The 23,950-nt window shown below is 34.9% G+C and overlaps 10 protein-coding genes across 10 annotated transcripts; 4 read left to right on the top strand and 6 right to left on the bottom strand.

Annotated features, from left to right (window-relative positions):
* Positions 1–178: 178 nt before the first annotated feature.
* DFA_06749 (uncharacterized protein) lies at positions 179–1,993 on the bottom strand (the record flags this gene model as incomplete). The annotated part of the gene is made up of 3 exons (XM_004366066.1): positions 179–610; positions 692–1,545; positions 1,633–1,993. 3 exons carry the CDS (start codon positions 1,991–1,993, stop codon positions 179–181), a joined length of 1,647 nt encoding a protein of 548 aa, XP_004366123.1.
* Positions 1,994–2,938: 945 nt separating this feature from the next.
* Positions 2,939–4,143, top strand: DFA_06748 (uncharacterized protein; the record flags this gene model as incomplete). Its single annotated transcript, XM_004366065.1, has 4 exons — positions 2,939–2,992; positions 3,079–3,297; positions 3,371–3,543; positions 3,627–4,143. 4 exons carry the CDS (start codon positions 2,939–2,941, stop codon positions 4,141–4,143), a joined length of 963 nt encoding a protein of 320 aa, XP_004366122.1.
* A 119-nt stretch (positions 4,144–4,262) lies between these two features.
* On the bottom strand, positions 4,263–6,585 carry DFA_06747 (uncharacterized protein; the record flags this gene model as incomplete). The annotated part of the gene is made up of 7 exons (XM_004366064.1): positions 4,263–4,712; positions 4,799–4,996; positions 5,083–5,261; positions 5,337–5,687; positions 5,762–5,951; positions 6,048–6,380; positions 6,457–6,585. 7 exons carry the CDS (start codon positions 6,583–6,585, stop codon positions 4,263–4,265), a joined length of 1,830 nt encoding a protein of 609 aa, XP_004366121.1.
* A 581-nt stretch (positions 6,586–7,166) lies between these two features.
* Positions 7,167–10,958, top strand: DFA_06746 (uncharacterized protein; the record flags this gene model as incomplete). Its single annotated transcript, XM_004366063.1, has 5 exons — positions 7,167–7,507; positions 7,660–8,207; positions 8,273–8,803; positions 8,874–10,145; positions 10,234–10,958. The coding sequence occupies 5 exons, from the start codon at positions 7,167–7,169 to the stop codon at positions 10,956–10,958; spliced, it is 3,417 nt and encodes a 1,138-aa protein (XP_004366120.1).
* Positions 10,959–11,149: 191 nt separating this feature from the next.
* Positions 11,150–12,163, bottom strand: DFA_06745 (uncharacterized protein; the record flags this gene model as incomplete). The annotated part of the gene is made up of 1 exon (XM_004366062.1): positions 11,150–12,163. One exon carries the CDS (start codon positions 12,161–12,163, stop codon positions 11,150–11,152), a length of 1,014 nt encoding a protein of 337 aa, XP_004366119.1.
* A 71-nt stretch (positions 12,164–12,234) lies between these two features.
* DFA_06744 (uncharacterized protein) lies at positions 12,235–14,994 on the bottom strand (the record flags this gene model as incomplete). Its single annotated transcript, XM_004366061.1, has 4 exons — positions 12,235–12,926; positions 13,011–13,460; positions 13,535–14,839; positions 14,922–14,994. The coding sequence occupies 4 exons, from the start codon at positions 14,992–14,994 to the stop codon at positions 12,235–12,237; spliced, it is 2,520 nt and encodes an 839-aa protein (XP_004366118.1).
* A 1,009-nt stretch (positions 14,995–16,003) lies between these two features.
* mipA (putative transmembrane protein) lies at positions 16,004–20,672 on the bottom strand (the record flags this gene model as incomplete). Its single annotated transcript, XM_004366060.1, has 7 exons — positions 16,004–17,811; positions 17,900–18,331; positions 18,409–18,795; positions 18,875–19,192; positions 19,267–19,578; positions 19,704–20,192; positions 20,288–20,672. 7 exons carry the CDS (start codon positions 20,670–20,672, stop codon positions 16,004–16,006), a joined length of 4,131 nt encoding a protein of 1,376 aa, XP_004366117.1.
* Positions 20,673–21,031: 359 nt separating this feature from the next.
* Positions 21,032–22,619, top strand: DFA_06742 (uncharacterized protein; the record flags this gene model as incomplete). Its single annotated transcript, XM_004366059.1, has 5 exons — positions 21,032–21,068; positions 21,632–21,718; positions 21,794–21,892; positions 21,999–22,375; positions 22,581–22,619. The coding sequence occupies 5 exons, from the start codon at positions 21,032–21,034 to the stop codon at positions 22,617–22,619; spliced, it is 639 nt and encodes a 212-aa protein (XP_004366116.1).
* Positions 22,620–22,671: 52 nt separating this feature from the next.
* On the top strand, positions 22,672–23,040 carry DFA_06741 (uncharacterized protein; the record flags this gene model as incomplete). The annotated part of the gene is made up of 1 exon (XM_004366058.1): positions 22,672–23,040. The coding sequence occupies one exon, from the start codon at positions 22,672–22,674 to the stop codon at positions 23,038–23,040; it is 369 nt and encodes a 122-aa protein (XP_004366115.1).
* Positions 23,041–23,213: 173 nt separating this feature from the next.
* On the bottom strand, positions 23,214–23,834 carry DFA_06740 (uncharacterized protein; the record flags this gene model as incomplete). The annotated part of the gene is made up of 1 exon (XM_004356912.1): positions 23,214–23,834. The coding sequence occupies one exon, from the start codon at positions 23,832–23,834 to the stop codon at positions 23,214–23,216; it is 621 nt and encodes a 206-aa protein (XP_004356966.1).
* Positions 23,835–23,950: the final 116 nt, after the last annotated feature.

Raw genomic sequence — 23,950 nt, 5'->3', positions numbered from 1 at the left:
ATTATTAAAAACACAAACAAAGAAAATAAATGAAAAATGAAATGTTGTTGGTTGTCCTGGGTTTTGATGATCTTTTTTTTTGATGATATTTTTGAAAAATATCTGCAAGACAAATTAATTTACAATATTTGTTTGTTTATTTGTTTATTTGTTACACTTATTTTTTAATCTTGAGAATTTAAAGTCTGACAAAACGTTGATTGTAATAATAGATTGACCTTTCTTCTTCTGACTCTGTTATCAGTTGTTGATGTTGTTTGGATACTTTAGTTATTCTTGTTTTGAGTTGATAAGGGTTGATAGAACTATCTAATTTACAAGTGTTTAGACAATCTTCTAGAAATAGTTTGATATTTCGTTCCTTGGCCAATAGATTAGGATTATTAGTGTCTTTGTAATCAAAATATTTAATGACTACTCTAGCTACTAGATCAAGCTGACAATGTAATCTAGATTTCCTAATCAATGCCTTCCAATATTTTTTGGTCATCGCAGGATGATCAAAACACTCAACGGGAAATGTATCCAAACATTCTAAAAGAAATGTTGATTGTCCAACTACAAATGTTCCCAGTCTAATTGGATTATCTTTACTAATAATACCTAAATCCTTAAATAATAAATAAATAAATAATAAATTAATTAAATATATTTTTATATATATATTTATATTTTGTTTTAAACTACATACAATAAATTTTGATAATATATCAATTCTTTGTCGATAGATAGTAATGGTGACTGTTGATTGCCAATTAGAGTGAATGATTTGACCACCATCCCAATCAATTATAAACTGTATTGCCTCTTGAATTCGATTGCCACACAGTATTGTAATGGTCTTGCGAAATAGATCAATTTCACCTTGTGCTTGATAAAAGTCCAACCCTATACCACAATCTCTGATTTCAAGTGCCATTGAATAGTTGCCTCCCAAAATTGCATGTTTAAAGATTGATAAGAGTTGGGTAGGCTGTGTGTTGACATGTGATAAACATGATTGTACAATATTACTTTTACCAAGTAGAGCTGCATATTTGTATATTTCAAATAGTAAGGTTGAAGGAGGTGAATAGTTACCTCCTCCTCCCCCTCCTCCTTCTTTTTTAATTGAGAATATATCAAACAATTGGTCCAAGTAAAATGGGTCTGGTTTCCAATTGGAGTGAATCTTTGTTAGGTCAATTAGACCAGACTTGAAAATATTGGTAACAGAGTTAACTTTACCATTTTCAAACGAGTGTTGAAATATAGCCAAGAGTGATCGTTTGGCGGCCATGTCTAGCTTAGCTCCCCAATGAACAGTTACGGCATACTTGAATACTTGTGGGTTATCAGAATGTGAACAAATTTCAACAATCTTATTGCCTCCCATCGGTGCTGTCAATATAAAATAGGATGTTGTAATTGAATTGTCACACATTATAATTGACTTTACTATTTCAAAATTGATTCTTTGATTATTATTATTATTATTATTATTATTATTATTATTATTATTATTATTATTATTATTACTATTATTACTAGTATTAAATTGTTTCTCTAGTAAATAATATATAAATAATAAATTAAGTTCTCTTTTGGTAAAGAAATCACTATGACTATTATTATTATTATTATTATTATTACTATTATTACAGTTATTACTATCTTTGATTACAGTATTATAATGATTTAATATTAAAGATAGTTTTGATTGAAAATAATCTTGACTTGATGATACTTGTTGTTGAGTGGTTGATAGTCCATTGTGATCAAAATGTAATTTGAGTTGATCTAATATTTCGACCAACCTAATATCATTGTCCAACCATGACAAGTCTTCATCTCGCATAAAAGTATCGAGATGAAATACTTCTTCTTCTTCTTGGTTTGTAGGACTGGTGATGGGTGGTAGTGGTGGCGGCAATTGAAAGGTTGATACCCAAGATACGATTGCTTTCAATTGGTCTTGATCATTTGGATGATTAGCAAAAATAACCACGACCATAAGTAGCAGGTCGACGGGCACGATGATAAGAAAAGAAGATCAACCCATCTCTCTTGCCCTTGACATTGACGTCGCACGATGCCAGCCTCTCCTTTATGACCTTTTCAAAGACAGGAGTGCCTCTGAATTGGTAGCTCGATGAATACTCTTTACATTGTTAAAGATGGTGTATCGTAAATAGGCATCTTTGAATACCCTTGTAAAGAGAGTATTCATATCGACACCGGTGCTACTATTAACACATATTATTTGTTCTTGTGTCATTCATTATACTTTCAACGACAACGACTCTTTAAAAGAAGAAGAAAAGAGAAAAGTCTCTGAAGATCATTCAAACCCCCACCTTTTAAATAATTAATTAAAAATTATTAAATTTATTTATTACCCAACTTGAATGTGTTTCTATCCTACTATTCACATTTTTGTTTTTTATATGTATGTATATGTATAAATGTACATATATAGAGTAAATAGAGCAACAATTAAGAATGATGATGAACTAATAAAATAATGATATCATTGTGTATTCTTTGGGATACCAATATGGAGGAACCAAAGCAACAACCAACAAGAAAATTACAAAGAGATGAAAATCGTATGTATCATAGATAGGTAGATAAATATTACTACTCTTATTAACACACATAGAATAAATCTATTGAAAGATATTAGATGTAAACTTTATAATCAAAGTGACTAATCTTTAAAAAAAGGGATATTGTTATTTGGAAGGCAAATTGGAAATTTCCACCATACCATCACTTGTCCACTGCTTTATCGATCCGACCCTATTTCTCGAATAAGGTTCGAGAAAGATCTTTTTTATTTTTAATTTTCCAAAATATCTACACTTTGATGATGTATTAAAACGGTTGAATCTGAACACACAACAATCAATCACTTCACTTTATCTATATTGTCCTAACCCATCTGCACACACACACAATGAAATCAAATATTTCTCTTTTACTATTCATATCATCATTATTATTTTTAACTGTATGTACACTTTAATCAAGATTGTTTTTTATTCTATTACTAATCTTTCTTTCTCTTTCATCTTGTCGATCTATCTATATCTATAGTTTTGTAATTCAACATTAGTTCAAAACATTGATGTCTTTAATGGACAGAGTGTATATCAAGTAGTTAACCTTACATCGGGTGAACTAGTTTCAAGTGTTGCCTTTCCCAACGGAGGTATTTATGAAAATATCTTTGGTATTGCTCAACAAACAGGAGATAAAATCTTATTGTTTGCTCAATATTACAAAAATGTATTGCTTCTTTCTTATACAATTTCTGTATGTAATACAATTAAAACAAATATTCATCGCGATACATAATAATTAATTAATAATTTATTTAAAAAAAAAGACAAATAGTCTTAGAGTAATTCAACAAATGACAACTGTATTCAATTATATCATAACTGATCAATCATTGGGATATTGGGCTGGCCAAAAGTTTATTTATGCTAGTGGACAAATTCCATATGGTTTAACCAATTACATTTCACTTATCATGATTGATTTTGTCACTCAAAGATCGTAAGTCTAGATCACTAGTCTCTTCTTATATTATTATAATATAATATATACTCAATTATTTATTTATTTTTTTTAAATTAAAGATTAACAGAAACTTTTGACGCAATACCACTTGGATCAAATATAGAGGTAGCAGGTGTATATTATAATAATTCTTATTATCTTGCCTATGGATATGCACCATCGGAAAAAAATTCAACCACATCCATCTTTTATTGTCCATTTGCAACTTATCAAAAACTAAGTTTCACAGTTGAAAATATCCCTTCTTGTGACATGAAGTTGTTCATTTATCAAGACCAGCTGTTGATTGCCAGTGTTGGGGATGACAGTGCCAGCATTTTCGTAGCTGATTTTGAAACAAAAGAGGCCACGCTTGTATTGACACTTCCCTTTACCAACAGTACCATCCAACCATTCATTCAAGATCCAGCTGGCTACTTGTACATGCTATCACCCGAACCAAATAGTAGTGGTAGTGATGCTATGCTAACCGTCACTACTATCGACCTTGAAACATATAGTACTACCACTAGAACCATTCCTGATAATATTCAGTCGGGATCTTGGATTCTATCAACTGTAGACAATTTAAATTAAATATATATTTATTTATCTTTATCAAACATGTATTTTTATTATTATTATTATTATTATTGGTGCAATGTAGGAATAGACAAATTTGAGTTCTTTTAGAAATTATTATTTTAGATTCTTATTTAATTTTCATCTTCATCATCATCATATCCATTACCAGAAAGGTTATTATAATTATTGTCATCATCTTCTTCATTGTCAGAAGATACACGAGAGTATTTTGATTTTGATGGATTTTTTAATGTTGCTTTGGATGACCTCTTTTTGGTGTTCTTATTGTTATTGTTGTTATTATTATTTGTAGTTGCAGTTGTAGTTGTCGTTGTCGTTGTAGTAGTAGTGGTAGTGGTAGTGGTAGTTTGACCAGCAAGTGGGAACATCAGAGATGGCAATGCTCTCTCGACAGCATCCAACCTATTTGACATTGGTGGGAATTCTTCTCGACCAATGATATCAGGGGTATCTGGAAACAAAAGGGTTCCTTGTTGATCATAAGTATAACTATTCGATATATCAATATGGTTTATCATCTCATAGAGTTCATCTGCCAGCTTTTTATTTTGGAAACATATCTAAAAATAAAAAAAAAAGAATTAAAATGAAATGATTAATAGAAATGATGATTGACTTTTAATAATTAAATTTAATTATGACATACATAAATTCCAGCATATAGAGTATGAACCAAATTTCTATTTGCATCACCAACACAAACTCTTCCTAATATTGAGAATGATAATTTTTCATGTCTGTGTTGATTAACAGCACCATCATATTTCCAACCCCTGATGTTAAAGATTCCCCAATCTTCGTCGGCTACATAAATAGATGGAATATCAATACGACGGGGTTGTGACTATATTAATTGAATTTTCATATTAATATTTTTAAATATTATAATCAACAAGCTTTTTAATTAATCTCTCTCTCTATCCTACTTACATAGGTTGAGACAAAGTAAACATCTTGATCAGTCTTTGCAATGAATGTGAATGGATCCATTCCAAGGTGAGCAATTGTTTTCATTTGACCCACTTCCTTTTGAACATTGCTGTCAAGCATACCAGCCCTACCAGTATGCAAACCGGGGTCAGAAAGTTCAAATGGTTTCATTCTAATATCTAAATTAAATTTATGGCAATAATCATTCAAGGTCAGTACAATTTTTTTTTTTAATATTTTTAAAATATGCATACCAAAACCATAAATGGTCATTCCAGTGGCTAGATTCATAGTATTAATACAAATACCAAGGGGGTTATTGGCAGGGTGACGAATAAAAGCAGCTAATCTTTCCCTTTCGGTTGCTCCTTCGTTAGTTTCCACATTGGCATACTGTAAAAGAGTGCTGTAAAAATCCTCACACAATCCATCTGGTACGTCGAATAAACCCAATACTTCACCAATTCTCTCTTTGATATTGTATTGGTGGTTTTTGGATAAGAGCGAACCTTGTTTATCCGGATCAGGGTGATCATCCATATAGTTTGTTCTGGTGAAGTGTGGATTTCCCCTCCCAATAATGATCATTAGTTGGTCAAATTCAGCTTATGTAAAAGAATATTCAACAGGTTAGCAATTTTTATACATTTCTCATGCATTTATATTAATATTTACATACTTGCTTCGAAATTGGTACAAAAACTGTGATGTGACATTACAAACTTGCCATCTGAACCACCAACATTTTCACCAAAAAGCTGATAGTCCTCAGACCATTGAATGCCTGTATCAATTGGGAGTGATGGAATGTTGAGTGAATGGTCGATAATATATCCATTTCCAGTCTCACTGTCTACAGATATAAGATACTATATTTTTGGTAAGGTATACAAGAGTGTTAATACATTTTTTAATGAAAAGAATCTATAGATTTATCTATCTATCTATCGCTCAATCAACCATACCTTTGCGTGAGCGTGTCTATAACCACCAGGGGTTGTCGCTTCCTCATGATTAATACTATCATCGTCACTAGCCTCGGCGGTAGGTTGTTTTTTACCATTACCGGCACGACCCAAGATGTCATGGTACCAAACCTGTGCCTCTATGCGTTTTTGGTCTACACATCCGGGTTTGACCAAGCCTTCCTTGACCTTTTTGCTCCCTTTTGTTCTACAATCATCGTAGACATCCTTGTTGTTATCGTAAGCTCTCTTTGTATGTCTCTCCCAAAACACTTTGATATTGATCGGGTCATGAGCGGGTTTGTTTGGAACCAGTTGATCTTCTTCAATGTCCTGTATTAATTGTATATATACCCGATAAGTATGTATGATCGATTGAATATTTAAAAAACGAATGATTTATACATACAAGGTATAGATTATTAGAATCCATGTATACAAAGCCTCCACCATGTTCGTTGTCTTCTGATTGTTTTGAAAAAAGGAACCACCAATCAACAGTTATGATCGGTGTTCCCATTTGCAAGTCTACTGGCATACCAATACATCGTGGTGGTGTAAAGACTGACTCTACATAAAGGAAGAGAGAAAAACTAACAAATAAAAAGAAAAAGATGACTTTTGAGAAAAAATAGGTTGAGACCAGAGTCATCGTATTGCTAGTGTTCACTAATTAAAAAAACTATATATATTTGGGAACAATTAATTAATTAATATTAATCATAAGTAAAACTAAGTGTATGGATATACATACTTTGTTTTAGAGAAGAACTAACAGAATCTTTTTTTTTCTTTTGTGTTTTGAGAGCAAGAGAATCCTAATTATTATTCGCAAAGAATATCTCAGGTCACATGTTATCATCGCGAGCTGCCTTCATTGTCTGTACAAGCTTGAAGATATTTCATTGCGCACGCCCAAAAGAAATATTTTGAGAGATTCCAAAATCACAGATACGAAGCGAGTGATAGGGAAGGATATGCCAATCAACAAAAATCTGGAAATTATTGGGGGGCTGATTATTTTAAAAATATTTTTTTTCTAAAGATTGGGCAAGGATGGTTCGTGTCAGCTTGATTCACATACGTGTGTATAGAAATATTCAAACATACATACCAAACATGACAAGAGATAATAGTTCTATAGTATTTTTAATTGTTGTTGTCTGTTTGGCAATAGTCAAAGCACAGAGTAGTAGCAATGACTACCAAGTATATGTTGACCAAAATTCAATGTGCACAGCCGACTGTGGTACTGAAATGTCACCCTTTTCCAACTTTGTTGATGCCATACAATTCATTTCTTTGATGCGTAGCAACAAGTCGTCGGCTGCTGTCAACGTGGACTGGCTCTTTCAAAACACCCAAAACCACCAAACGATTGGTACCATCATTGCAAAGGAGGGTATTTATCGTGGATCTAAAAACAAAGGTTTAGATATCAACTTTCCATTACATATTGTGTACGTATAAAATAAAAAAGATAAATAAAAAATGAATCAATAAAATAAAGAAAAGTGAAAAAAATGATCATCATACACGGATGGGCCAAGTGGTAGTTCTTTTGAATATTAATTAAATTATTCTTTATTTTTTTATTTTAAATTTTAAATAGTTCACAATCACCGACCAAACAAACTACACATGGTTTGGTTACATTTAATGATGCACAAGTAATCATTGATTGTGAGGGTGTAGGTAATGCAATCACAGTCAAGAATGTTACTCTGTTCAAGTTATCGAATATTGGTATTCATCGTTGTGTCGGTTCTTCAGGTGGTGCTCTATCGGTTGTAAACTCATCGGTCGTCGTAGGTGCTGTTACATTTGTCGGTAATCAAGCTCTCAACGGAGGTGCTGTCTCATTGTCCAATTCAAACATTGACTTCACTCGTTGTCTCTTTATGGACAATAAAGCTGTCACTCAAGGATACGATATCTATGCTTCATCGTCTGTCGTCGGTCTGTCAATGACTAATCAAAAACCATGTGACATGTATTCTACCGGAGGATCAGTGTCGGTTAAACTCGATTCATCGTATCTTTCAATCGACAGTTTGACAGGCATAGAGGGTCTCAAAATAGTAGGTGATCTATCTACTATATCAGTACCCACTGGTATCGTCACTGTTCTCGATCGTACATGTCCAACTCCACCAACAGGTATGATATCTATCAATCAAATAATTAATTCACATACTAATCATTATTCCTTTTCTATTCTATAGTATCATGGGCATATGTATTCAAAACATTTAGTACTTATTCTGAGAGTTGTAACAACAACAATGTATGTGATAATGGAGAGTCATGCTTTTCATGTCCATCTGATTGTTCTTGTGTTGCTCATGGATGGAAGCTTGAAATATTCAAGACCATTCCTGCACTTCCCATCACCTTTGCTGCTGACATTATTCAATTGTCGTCGTCAAGTATTGCCAACCTTGCCCACCCCTATGCTATTCTCAATTCGTACTTGAAAGTTAATAAGCATGCTACTTATGAATTTAAATTCATCGGTAGTAATTGCGGCCTAGTCTTTTCAGTTGATGGAATTGATTTTGTCTATACTGCAGCCTCCCTCTCCAACGTTGATACAACCAGATCAGTTAGACTGACAGCCACCAATGTACACCATCTTCGTATCGCCATCACCAAAGGAGTAGCACCCAACACTGGTGCCAAACTCAAGATCTATTGGAGAAGAAAAGCTGATGGTGAACAATTCATATTACTTGATCCATTTTATTCTAAAAATAGTATGTTGATTTATTATTTATTATAATTACTAGTAATTATAACCTCTAACATATTATTTATTTTCAATAGTTTGTAATGATGGTATTTTGGATGATAGAGAAAAAATACCAGCCTATAAATGTGTTGCTGATCAAGAAAAGGCATTGGATCTATCAAAAGATACTTGTGGAGATGGAATTTGTAGTGAGATTCCAGAGGATTGTCTTGTTGATTGCTACCATGTTTTAGCTCCAATGTGCCCAGAACAAGCCACACCTTATCGTCTCGATCCAATCTATTCCAAGATGGATTTCGTTGGAACAGCTCTCAACAACCAATACATGTATTCGTTGCCAGGTATCCAACTCTTGTCCCACGGTGTTGACATTATGACTGATGAAAATAGGAATGCACCTTTATTCCATTTTGGATATTGTGACAACTCATCCTACACCACTGTGCATGACCTGTACCGTGGTCTAGTATACACAGTTCCCAAAGGAATACTTGCTATTCCAACACCCAAATGCTCGTATTCAGCCTCGACCACAAGTTATTCGTCATCTTCTAAAATGTCACAAGAAATGTCTAAAGATACCAGTATGGATGCTTCTGCCAACCTTGGTGGCTCATATTGGGGAGTGTCAGTCCAAGCTAGTGTTGCATTCTCTCAGTCCTCCTCTGTCAAATCTGCAAATGATCTAGAGAAGAAGGTGTCTGGACAAATCATGGTAGACCAAGTTCTATGTGAGACGACTCGAGTTCACATCTCTGCTGACACTCTGACCTTCCATCCCAATTTCGTTAGAGATGTTTCACAAGCCGACACAATCCCCAAAATGGAACTAGCAGTCGCCAAGTACGGATCAATGTACATAAAGAGTGCTGTGATGGGTGGCTCATTGACTCACGTCACAGTCGTATCCCACACCACCCTTGATAGCAAAACCTCTTCTGAAATGGAAAAGCATACTCAACTTTCATTGTCTGCCAAGGTTTCCTCGCCAGCACTCAAGGTCAATGCCAACTACAAGACAGGTACCGACAACTCAATCACAAGTGAACAACAAAACAAGTTTGAAGATGACAGCGCATCAACGACGATTATCACTAAAGGTGGTCCCCCAGGTTCTTTTGGTCCCGACACTAAAGGTTCCCACAACAACTTTGGTGAATGGGCAAAAGCAGTCGATCTCTTGCCTGTACCCATCAAGAAAAAGTATGGATTCATTTCTGATTTGATCCCCACCAACTGGCTCGTCAAAGGTTCTACCGAAACCATCCAATCATTGTGGACCAAAGCTGAAATTGCTCACCTTTACAAACGTTATGCAAGTAGAGTTGATTTTGACCAAATTGAATGTATGTAAAAGTGAATAACCCTTACAACAATATTTACTCATAATGATGATGATGATTAACACTTACTAACTACTTTAATCTACTTTAGCATTAAAATCAGATGAATCGATTTATTATTTGAATGCTCCAAAATCTGCTGGCACATCGTATCTACTTACGTTTACCATTAAAACGATTAGTGGACTAACCAAAATATCATCCAAGACATTGGATTCAGGAGCACTATTTGTTTTACCACTTGGTGAGGTACAATCAGTCTCTGGATATCCAACCAGCAAAATATCTTTTGATGTCTATGATGTGGTTAACTCTCGTATCTACCACACAGTGTTTGCAAATAGTGTATGGGGCCAGTTATCAGAGTACAGCTTCAGCCTTCGTATTCAAAACACTAAAAATGTTTGTCCTACTTGCACCGTCTATCCAATCATTCGAATCACCTTGCAAGGTACACTCGACATCCACACTGTCTATTTCAACCCGACCACAGATCCAGGCATCAAGCATTTTATGGATGGTCCGTATATCGGAGACATCGAGTTTGTGTCATTTGAACCAATGACAACATTTGGAAATGAGGACGTTACCTTTTCCTACACAATCGATGTATTCAACATTGTCCAATACTGTCCCAACGCACCTGGAGTTCGATACGGTGCTGGAATGTGTACCATCCCCGCTAACATGCCCATCGAGAAAAAGTACTCGACCATCTATGGTACTACACAAAGACAATTCGTCTTGCCAAATGAGCAAGTTACAACCGTCACCATGACCAAAAATGATATCATTCCACTTTCAAATGCAATTTAAAAAATATAAAAAAATAAATAAACCAAATCAAAATCAAATCAAATAAAATTTCTTTTAAACAAATAAATAAACCAAATCAAAATCAAATCAATTTTGATTCCTTTCTATTTATCCAATTAATTAATCATTATTTTTTTTATTTCTTTATTTATTTTTGATGAGGTGGGTTTGGGATTAATTAACACACGGGATTAATTGTTCATTGCCTCTTTTTCCATGACATAATTTCTAGTGTATAAATATGGGAACCTTGATGGGTCCATAGATATCATATTCATGCTCAGGTAGGCAGTTGATTGTGAAGTGAGGTATTGATAACTATTCATTAGAGTGTGGTGGTAAAGTGCCCTTCTCTTCCAAGTTGAAACAGTGGGCTGAGGCTGCATGGAGAGTGCCCAGTCGACTCGGCAAGTGCTTCCGATTTGGTTATTGAGTTTGTAACGATAGGTTGGTGTACCGGTAACGTAGGGGTGAGAGAAAAGGTTGAATGTGAATTTGTGTTCATCATTATTCCAAGTGAATTGGTGCTCACCCAATAAGGTTTCGGTACCCGATGGATTGGTATAGTAGATTTGTACCTTGTCTTTAATTTGAGAAAGATCTTGGGTGTTGTAAAATACCTTTAGGAAGGAAGAGAAAGAATTCTGGCTCGCTGGAGAGTTGTTCAAATATGTGATCAATGGGGCAACAAGAACCGATCCATAGGTTTGGGCTACTGTAGTGGATACATAGGTGGTTGTCATTGGTTTGAATCCGGTCTTGTCAAATGTGATACCTTCTGACGACTCGAATCTGACAATCGAAAACATTGGGTCTGTGGTCGATGGAACACCAGTGACCGTGATGACAGGTGTGGTAGTACTCGTTAAAAAGTCAGCATCCAATACAAAGTCAAAGCGAAGCGGTGATAAGATTGCTTTACGACTGTAATGACAATATCTATTAGTGATATCTGCGATTTTTGGATGAGAAAATCCAATTGGATCTTGCCAACATGTATCACTGGAAGTAGGTAAAGAAGTAGGAACCTTATAGTCCAAGTCCATGACATAGGGTGGATACCAAGAGTTGGTTGGGTCATCCTTTTTTCTGTTGAAATAGGGCTCGATCTTGGATACTTTTGGCTTATTGTTGGTGTCGGTCCACTTGATAGAGATGGTGGGAAGGTATTGGGTGTTGGATGGAGTGGTATGAATCAACATCATGTACTTGAATTGTGGTGTTGTGAGTGAATTGTCTACAAACAAGTTCATATCATAGTACATTTTCTCTGCTTCTATCCAGAGTGCTTGAATGTTTTTCCAGCAACAGAAGACATCCATGACGATGGGATAATATCACGGATTGGAAAGAGATCCCTTGAAATAACGGCAGGACTGAGATCGATTGATGATGCCCATTTTTGGAACATTTCTCCTTGTGATGAACTTCCGGGTGCATACGATCCTGGCTCTCCTCCAAGTGTAACTATTGATGTTCTCTCTGATTTGGACTCCTTCTCGTCTTGTTGTGTGCCAGACTGAGTAGAGTCTGATGTATCACCATAGGATCCACCTCCTTGAAGAACTGGTGTCTTGATGGATGCTCCAATCGATCTTTTGGTGCTTTCGCTCCATTCAGATTCTTGTTGCGAGCTTGTCATTGATTCATCGGTGATGGTCGATTGAGTAAGCTTTCCTCCCAATACTGCACGTTTGATATAGTGAGTACCGTATTTCTCAACCACATCAAGCATGTCGATTCCGGAAAGTGATTTCTTGAGATCTCTTAAAAAGGTTGGGTGAAAGACAGTCTCTACCAACTCGACAGTCGATACGTTGCAGGCCACCTCGGTAAGAAAGACAGTCGATGTTGCAGAGGTTGATCTTGAATTGGTTTGAGATACAGATTTATCCTTTGAATAGGCTGCGTTTAATTCACCTCCATATCCTGCATAACTTCCTCCAATAGATCCTTTAAAAGATGACACTAAAGTAAATAAGTAAATAAATAAATAAATAATGTTAATGTTGATTTTGAGTTTGATAGCTATAAAAATATTAATATACATACTTGATTTTTCAGTCATTGAATCTTTCATCTCGGTAACACTTGAATGGGTGGTTGTGGAGGTATCGAATGTACATTGGGGAAGCATTTTTCCAACTAATTCTTTTGGCAGCTCATAGACAGCTCCACGGTATACATCTTGAATAAGATTGATATCACTGTCGGTACAGTATCCAAAGTAGAATATAGGGTCGCTAGCATGTTCTCCAGAGACAATATCTATGGCAGTGGTCATGTGCTCTGAGCCTGGAAGATGCCATATCATTTGGTTGTCAATGATGGCACCAAGAGTATCACCTTGAGTAATAAATCCAGGAGCAATATGGTTCTTTGGAACTTTACGAGCATCACATATTGGTGTTATGTGTGAATAACAATCTTTGAAACAATCATTTGGATTGTTTTCATTACAAATATTGTCACCACAAGATGGTGCTCCACTGGTTGGTACAACTATTAAAATGAAAAAGAATAAAATAATAAGTAACTAGCTTCCCATTCTTTCTTTTCTGATTATTTTTACATACCATTCGTATCATGAATACAGTCAGTAGTACCTAAATGGAATATACCATCTCCACACATTGAACGACTGTAGAATATTTCGATCCCTTGGTTATTGTCAAAGGAAAATGCAAATGATCTTTTGAGAACAAGTGATGAAACTGGCGAGGTGAGTTGGAAAGAGAGAGCATGTGGATGTTTCTCTTCGAGGTAAATGGTACGGTTGGATGACCAAGATTCTCTTTGGTAGTTGGACGATAGCATCATACGAGAATCTACTTGAAGTGACAGACCAAGATGGGTACTATGAGTGGAATAGCTGTAAAAACCAGACTTTGGAACAGTGACATAGGCGATGATATCAATGGTGACCTTGTCTGTAATACCTGGCAACAAATCATCAAAGTTGATGGTCGGTGAGATGAATCTTGATTTGGTACAGGTCCCAGCGGTGGTGGTCACAAATACTCCAGACATGAAACATGGACATGAATCACATGAAAGACAACTATCAGTAGTTGATTGACAACGAGTTTCGCATTGGGCAGCGTTTCTAGATGGGAGACAAAACGAGGTAGATTGAATAGCGATGTTACCAATGATAGTATCAATGGTACGGTGGCACAGGACATTACCACCTCTCGAGAATGAACATTGATTGTCACACATGGCAGTGGCTGTTGATGATGCAACGATGGTATCTGCAACGACAGAAGATTGACGACATGAAAATGTTTGTTCGACATTTGGAAATTCAACACCATACAATTCGACTGTTGGCGTGTTGGTGACATCAAAGGCAGGTCCACGTTCACTGGCTTGGTTTCCATCAAACTTGGTGCCAGAGATGATAATAGATTGGCATTGGTCAATGTAAAGGGCACCACCAATTGAAGCCTTGTTGTTTAAAAAGTTACAATTGGTGAGAGTAGCAGATGACTGGACAATAGACATGGCACCACCTATATTGGCATTACAATTCTTGACTAGGAAATTGTTCATCTTGATGTGAGAGGTATCACGAACATTCATAAAGTATCCAGAACCTTGACAGTCAACGGTAATAGTGGCAGCAGTGATTGAACGTAGTTCGATGGACGACCCTTTTGCAAGTTGGAGGTTGATTCCAGTGTTTTGAGTTCCAACATACGATGGCACTGGATTGACCAATATGACCCAGTTGTAGTTGGTCGATATCTCAGAGGTACTACCTTGCATGGCCGTAGTGACCGCATCACCAATTGTTGTAAAAGGTTTAGCAGAAGTACCACAGTCTGCTACTTTAATCGTACATGAATTAATATTTGATGGATCAACATACAATATATCTGTAATGGGTGGATAGTATTTAAAAAAAAATTTAGGGTTTCATTAGTCTGATATGTTTTATATTGGATCTGATCTACATACTTGTAGTAGAAAGAGAAAAGGTTAGAGATATATAATATACCACCAATAATAATACACCTCCGAATATTTTCATATTTGATGTATATCTATGTATGTATGTATGTATGTGTGAGAACATAGAGGTTGCAATCCCCAAGATCCTGTTCGCTGAGCGAGGTTGGGTTGGGCAAAAAAATATCCAGGAATACAAAAAAAAAAAATCATTTTTTGATTAATGGGCAGCTGCCCATTAGAATAGATATTTGCACAAGATTTGGGGAGAACGAGAAGTTTATAACCTAGTTCCTTATTCTTTTTTAAAATATCATTTTGGTTGTATGCTGGGAATTCCCTACGTTAACATCTTGTATGAATATAAAGCCAAGGCAGAATCTCATCTTCGAATATGATTATTCGTGTTTTTTCGTTTTTGCACAAATGCACGCACCATGAGATACTTTTCCACTTGGTTTATCTTTTTCAAGAAACTTTAATTTAAAACATCCTTGTCTACAACTTGAATATTTGATTGATTCTTGGTATATCATATATCCTAATCATTAACTTTTAAAGAGCAGGAAAGGATGGACTTGTTATTGAAAGCTCGTTGCTTTTTATTGGGGCTTTAAAAAAATATATTTTCTAAAAAACGAAAAAACACGAATAGATATGACTCTAGTAGTCGCTCGTTCTATTAAAATATCCAAAAACTAGAAACATTTGTTTTTGTTTTGAAGGTTAAGGTGTTTCGTTTATGTAGTCTGCATATGTGTCACGTATTGTTAAATACATACCTCTACACAAATATGCGAGTATTATTATTGTTGGTGGTATATTCATTGCTTGCAATCATATATACCCTAGCAATGCATGACTACCAAAATTGAATATTCGGGTGCAGTTACTTAATTTAATGATACACAAGTAATCATTGATTTCAAACATTGATTTCACTCGTTGTCTCTTTATGGCAAAAAAAGACGTCACTCAAGGATACGATATCTATGCTTCATCGTCTGTCGTCGGTCTGTCAATGACTAATCAAAAAAAGACGTCACTCAAGGATACGATTATTTAATTCATTTTTATTTAAATTTATTTATTTAATTATTTGGTGTTTTCAACTTTGATAATTTTTGTTGCATCTTTAGATTTGATTTAAGTGTACGTCTACGATGAACGAGGTAGATTGCAGACGCTATGGCAATAGCTCCTGCAGCAATACATCCTACAACGATTCCAGCAATTTGACCCATCGTCAATCCATTGTCTTTGGATTTACAAATTGATTCCAAAGTCGATCCAGTTTTATCACCGTTGTCAACATCGATCAAATGAACAAAGTTTGGATCCAATTGTGCTGACACTGAGTATTGTGGAAGATTTAATCCAATAAATGTTGTACTGGATGATGAGTTACTGTTACTTGTACTATTACTAGTACTGTCATCAATATAATCTGAGAGTATTTCATTTGTGATTGATGTGATTCTATCACCATCGATAATGCCTCGCTTAATGAATTGACCCCAAAGTGTCTTGTCATCAATTCCTAATTTCATCCATTCCATGTCTTCGGTGGTTCCACCATACTCTTTACTAGAACATTCTGATTCGTATTCTGCTTGGATCGATGTCTTCATAACAACTTGTAATGTATTGGTCGATGAATAGAATGGATATGCCGATAATCCAATCGACACCTTTGTACTAGTTGCTGGAATACTAATACTTTGGTTGGCAAATACAACTTGACTATCCTTTGAAAACCATTCGATTGTTACGTTGACAATGGTTGATATGTCTTGCAACCGAGTTTGATAATTCATAACAATACTATTATTATTATCGGTGGTTGTAATATTTAATGTCCAATTCTTTGGTCGATACTCTATGAATACAGTATCATCTATTGTCAACTCTCTGATTGCGACCACAGAGATAATTGATTTAATGACAGTATGATTACTTGTACCATTTACAATAATGTCAACAGTCGGTGAGATTTGATTGAATGTTGGTTCATCGATATTGATGACAGTTGACTCGCAAAAGAATCCTGACCATCCATTATTGCATATACATCCGTCAAATGTACATTGACCATTTCCAGTACAATTTAGTGCCGATGATGAAGATGACGGTGAACAAGGTGTTGGTTTTGGTTCAAATGGGACAGGTGTATTTTTATCGGGTATTCTTGGAGGTAGGATGGTTGGGTTGACAGATATCGTATCTTGTTGGTTGACCGATCCTGATCTTGTGACGACAATACTGACATTTGAGCCTGGTGCAATGGTTGCTGGGTCATATTTTACAAATAGAATAATGTGATATGCCATGCTGACAACTAGTGGTCGTTGAGAACCACCCGATTGTTGTACCGTCACTGCTAATTGTTGAGTGTCATCTCCAAACCCTCTTCCACGAATAGTAATATATGTATCATCAGATGACGAAAGATTTGAAGGATAACTGTAAAGATTGGATACACTAAACAGCGTTGGGATATTTGTAGAGTAGGTCGTACTGATTTTGTATTGGAATCCAGCTTGATTCAACATCGGTGTTGAATAGCCACCAAGATTCTGTACTTTGTCTCTTAGACCATACACTGATAATAGTATTATACCATTGACACCAAATCCATGTGGAACAGTGACTGTATAATTAAATACTGCTACCAATGATCCAACAGCAGGAGGAGTCTTGACGAATGGCTCAACAGCCAACCATTCACCTTGGTTACCCATTAAATATACGATTGGGTATCCCTCTAACCCAATTCCAGATGTCCCATCAGTCACTGATAAATTGAATGATACAGTTCTATCATTTGACCCAACATCCATCGTACTTCTAGAAACTTCAAATGAAACAATACTTGGTGAATCAACATCTGTAGTTGGATCTATAATTATAATTATAATAAAAATAATATTAACATTAAATTAATAACTATATTCACACAATTGATCTATATCTATATCTTTACATACCACAAGTAATTGTAACATTTGTTAATTGATCCAATACATAATAGTATGGGTTAAAATAGGAATCAGTTTTTGTGAAATAGGTTCCGCTAGTGAATGAATTGAAATTGAATGACATGTATCTGGCAGCCCAACCTCCTGTATCATACAATTCAGTCTTTCCAATTGAATAGGTTTGAGTCAGACATTCAGATACATTGATTGGTATCTCAAACCTCCAATTTGATTTAAATATATTGCCACCAATAAAAGCGGGTGATGATCTGTCAAATCGCAATACTTGCGTAAGAGGTGACCCATCTGATTTAATTTCAACCGATCCATTATCAAATCCATTCAAATAATCAACAATTGTAAATTCATAAACTAATTTACCATCTACCAGTGTTGTTGGAAGTACCATTGATTCAAAATAAGGTGGTAAATGATCCATTGCTATTATAATTTAGGCAGAAAGAGAGAGTAAATAATGGTATTGATAAACTTATCGTAATATTGATGTTGATATTTACAATTATTTGAACGAATAGTTAAAGTTGCATTGCTACCAAATTTAGCGACTAGTGATGGTTGAATCGATGATAATAGTACACTATAATAATCGAAATTGTAGTAGGCCGATGTGATATTGTTGGTGTATTGTGGGACTGTGAAATCACATCTAAACAATTGATCCAATGGATGATAGTAGGACTTTGAAGAAATATTCAATGATCGATAGATTGATGGCATGGTAGGAGACCAAGGTGATAACATGACAACCAAGTCCAAATTATTGTATCGATTAAATGGACTACCAGTCAGGTTGAAAACAAGTGATACGTTGACCGGACCTTTAGAAGTATCAACAATATTTGGAATAAATTCAAACATTGTAAAATTATCTGCTGTCACAAATGCTGTATAATTAAAAGGTATTTGTAAGTATTATTGTAATACATATTGAAATTGATAGATAAATGTATCGTGTATACATACAATCACGAATTGGGTTAGGTGGAATTGATTGACCATAAAGACCAAAAGTTTTATATTGTGAATATAAATAGTTGGAGGCACGATCAACCACTATTAAATCTAGGGAATTGATATCAGCAAAACTAGGAGTATGTTCAAAAACAAATGTTCCATCATTGATGGTACCACCAACAATCGTATTCGATCCAAAATATAATATATTATTGTATTGAAAACTATCGACACCAGACAACGTATCACCAAGTTGTAATGTAACGATATAACTAGTGGTCGATACCTTTAAAAGTTGAATATTTGATAATGTTGGTAAAATAGTATCTATAATCAAAAATAAATAAAAATTAAATAAATAAATAAAAATACTTTTAATGTTTGTATAAATAAATAAATACCTGTAATGACTGAACCAGGAATTGGATTGGGTCGAGTACTGACGACTGAATCTTGTTGAGTAGTGCTTTGTTGGTAAATGGTCATTTGAAGATTAAGAGAGACAATCCCATTAAAAGAGAATGTGAATTCTTTGGTTTGACCATTGCCAGTCACAGTATACCCAAATGGAGCAGGAATAAAGTACAGTACCGATGCAGAATTACCAGTTCTGAATCGAAGTGGATAACTGCATTGGAAGATTGTAACAACTTGACTGAAAATATTATCAGCTAATATAAAATCCATTCTTGCAAGTATTGGTTTTGTTGGTACTTTAGAAATAGGAAGAAAAAAAAAAAAGATTATTATTATTATTATTATTATTATTATTATTATTATTATTATTATTATTATTATTATTATTATTATTATTTGTTATTAATATTAATGTACATACGAGGTAATAGGTTGATAGTTATTGATGATTGATCCAATAATGGGAATGTTGAACTACTGTTTGAGTTTACAAGATATGATCCGGCGACGATTTGACTGCCTGAGGCCAATTCACTTGCGGGTCTTGTGTAGAGGTATCTCAAACCATCACGATTGTTTCCTTGTACTGCAATGATTGGGAGGTTTGCACTCGACAATAAAAAGGTTTGGTCTGGATTGGATGTTTTCATGTCAAACATGGCACCGACAGGTACAAAGTAGCCTTGCGCCAATTTAAACGCATACGTTGAGATGGGTGACTGTGTATCTGATCCACTGATCACCATTTCGTCTGTAGCTTCTTTGTACCTAGGTTCGATTGGAATAAGTATCGAAAAGACAGATGTTGCTCCAAAGGTCAAGTTGAAAGTTGATGTATACCCAGATAGATTACTCTGATATAGTGTAGTCAATGCTACTATATATCCATCTTGTTTTAAATTTAATAATGCTAAAAAGATATGATAAAGTTAATTTAATAAGTTTATAAATAAATAAATAAATAAATAAATAAATAAATTTAACTTTAATAATAATAAATCTTACTTGTACAAATTGTCATAGTAACATAAGGAGTATTGCAAAGTACGGGTGGATCTATGGGGTAAAAGGGAATCATACGTATCTCGAATCTAGTGGTGAGCCCATCTTGAAGGTACTCTAGTGGAGTCACTTTATAAACGAGGGTGTTGGGGTTTGGACAATCGTATGATGGGAATTCCCAAGTCGCTATAGTTGGATCAAGGGTTGTTTTGAGAGACACAGGGACGGCAGGTGTTAGCCCAATCGGATAGTTGAGTGTGATGACCCAGAGCCTCCGGTCGCCATTGCTCAACATGACGTTCTCTACCAACTGGCTACTGACCACATTGATTGATGAGTTGGTCAGTGTCAACGCTGGAACTTGGGGATAGTCACAATCTACCAACATAGTATATTTGACTCTACATCGTTTATCTGGTGAAAAATACCAATACCCTTGTTGACCAACTGTTACATTATAAATATTTATGTATCCTATGTTAGGAAGTTGAGTGAGAGAAAGAGAAAAAAAAAAAAATTTGTGTCAGGCCAAGTATGATAGATCGATCGATGTTTGAACTACTTCTGAGCAAGTGTTAAGATAAAGGTAAATGACAGTAACTTACCTTGGACAAAGCAAGGAGATGGTGGTGTCGAAAAGAACAACAACAACAACAAGAATAAGAAGAATAAGATATATATATATGATTAATGAAGATGGAAAAAGAAGAAAAGGGACAAAAATGAAAAAAAGAAAGAAGGAGAGGAATGAAGAAGAATAATGAGTTTGTAGCTATCTATCTATGTATTTATCTATCTATCTATTTGCCTATCTATCTATCTGTTGCGAAAAAGAAGAGAAGAAGAGAAGAAGAAAAAGAAAAAGAAAAAGAAGAGGATGGATGATCATCACCTTTCTAATGCGTCTATCGTTCGTCTTTTCCTAGGACGGATAATATCACAAATATCAACGCCCGAAACATGGTAGAGCCTACAAAAGCGTAGAGATGAAGGGATGGTGCGTCGAGTGTCGCTGCAAAAAAAAGCAGCTGAAAACGGTGGGATTCGTTGGTTTGTGAAGATCTAGATATTATCATGGTACCATGATAAAGTATCTTTGTCGATAGGGGATAATATATATATATATCGACAAAGATATTTTAATTATATATAACAAACAAGTCATACTTACCATATCATGATTGAAAGTATCATATGCATCATACATCATCATGAAAGTATTACTTTTTTTTGTCTATCATCATCACCCCCCCCCCCCTTTCGAAATAATAATAAAAAAATAAAAAAAAAATTAATTATCCACAAGTTCGAAACTTTGGTGATGTTCATTATTATCATTATTGTCAGTTTTAGAGATATCAAGATTGGAGATGATCGATAGAATTACAAAGAGACAAAATGATATTGCAACTTATAGAGATAACTTGAAGAATGGTATGCTATTTATTTATTGATTGATTGATTTGATGTTACTATCATATGTACTAACTCGAATATTTCTCTATTTAGATACACTTTCAAATTATACTCCTATGGTTGATACTAGACCACCTGTGTTGGTGATCATTGATATCGTTAGATATGCATGGGAGATGGATAAGATGACCGGTAGATACAAGTATTTTGCGTATGATGGACGATATGAATGGGCACTGTCACTTGGATTGGTATGCAAACAATTCTTTAATCTTGTCAAATCATCATTGTTGTTTAGACATGTCAGGATTTACAACTACTCACTACAAGAGGAAAAGGGGCTATAAAGATGAAAGGGTCAGAACACTTGCAAACGACGTATCACAGCCTATTGATAATATTGCATGTGCCATTAAACAACCTACCAACCTTACCACACAATGTATAATGCTGGTTGGTGTTGCATTACAACCATCTATAGGTGTAGTCATTCTTCTTCAAGGTATTACAAAGTTAAGATTAGTCGATATTACATCACAATATGATCAACTATTTGAAAGTGTTCTTTGTGCGATGCCCAACCTAGATTCACTTGTATTTGAAAGTACTGATGGTTATGCAGATGTATATCGACCAACACTCAAACAACTATCATTCAATGATGGTTGTCATGAGGTATTAACTCAAGGAATGGTACTCGGTCGCATCGCGCATCCCATTCAAACACTTGAATTACCATCAACTCACAACCTACCAATTCAACTACCAATCAACATCACATCAGAAATCAAAAAGCTTCGTATTCCCATTCACAACCTCCCCAAAGACTTTGAATCCAACTATAGTCCGTCGCTTTGGAAATTGCACCTCTCCCATTCAGTATTTATCAATCCTCAAAAGACACTCTCAACAACCATGACCAATGTTACCTATCTAACAGGTGAACTCACAAATCCCAAATATATCAAAGAATGGTTCGAAGAAATCATTCCAAAATTCCATCCCTCACGACATTGGAAGATTATACACACGATTGTTGTAAAGATCAATGTCATTTATTTTGTGATAACCTATTAAAATTAAATAATAACTGTAATAATAATAATAATGGAATGATAAATGGAATGATCACAACAATAATATTAAGAACTAGCAGCTATGGTCGAAAAAACAAACACGATCTCACTCTAGCAGGTTTGTCAAACTACGAAGCTACTAGCCAACGACTCTTCAAACACGAACGAATATTAAACACCAAAACTGTCTATTCCTACATTGCACCAACCGACCGCGGCCAGCTAGAAGAAGATGATGAAGAAGAAGAAGAAGAAGTAGAATAATATTAATAATGGAATGATAAACCAAATCAAACAACAATAATATTGCGTACCCAAGCAGGCTACTTATAAAGAAATGTGTGTCATGAATTATTATTTTTTATTTATACTAACTATTTATATACTATTTATTAATTTATTTATTAATTTAGTTAATTTTATTTATTTATTTAATTTTAATGTGTACAAACAAAATCATGAGCAATATCACCATTACAATACTTTTGAAATGGTTCAAAGTCAGTTTCAGGTTGACCTTTACATCCACGTTGAGGATAAGTGAAATCCATCAATCCTTTGTTATTCTTGCAACGCACCATACCAGAACCTGGAGGGATTCCAGTTTGTGGAAAACAGTGGTTATTCTTGAGTGCGTTGACCCACAAGACAGGGTTTTCATTCCAAGGTGTTTCACACGATCCCAGATAAACAATGGTGTTTGAGCTGTTGGCAGGAATGGTGTAGTTGTCGACACACTCCCATATGGTATATCCTACTTGATCGAGTTCAGGGAATCCTGTGCATTGACCAATGTTGTATGATTGTTGCTGCCATGAACTACCAGAACAATCGTCGTTTTTGTACATTGTACGAGTCGCAGTAACACCATCACACGAATACATTGCTCCTTGATTACAAGTGCCAACAATAGCATAGTTTTGTGCAAAATATTCACCTGTACAATTATTATCTGGGAATTCTTGAATTGAAACATATGATGATGCATCTACTACATTGTAATTCATCATCATCATAGCAACTATTGCAATGATTATTATATTATTTGTGAATTTCATTATTTATCTCTAAATATAATATCAATATATCTCTTTGAAATTGAATAATAATAATAATAATAACATGAATGAACGGATGTAATTGATGGTATTCAAGAAATGAATCTTACTAAAGG

This window comes from Cavenderia fasciculata (assembly GCF_000203815.1).
Source record: "Cavenderia fasciculata unplaced genomic scaffold Scf_EJPB12P01AWP9W-5, whole genome shotgun sequence".
In the NCBI taxonomy this organism is placed as follows: domain Eukaryota; phylum Evosea; class Eumycetozoa; order Acytosteliales; family Cavenderiaceae; genus Cavenderia; species Cavenderia fasciculata.
This window is presented reverse-complemented; position numbering and strand designations above follow the sequence as displayed.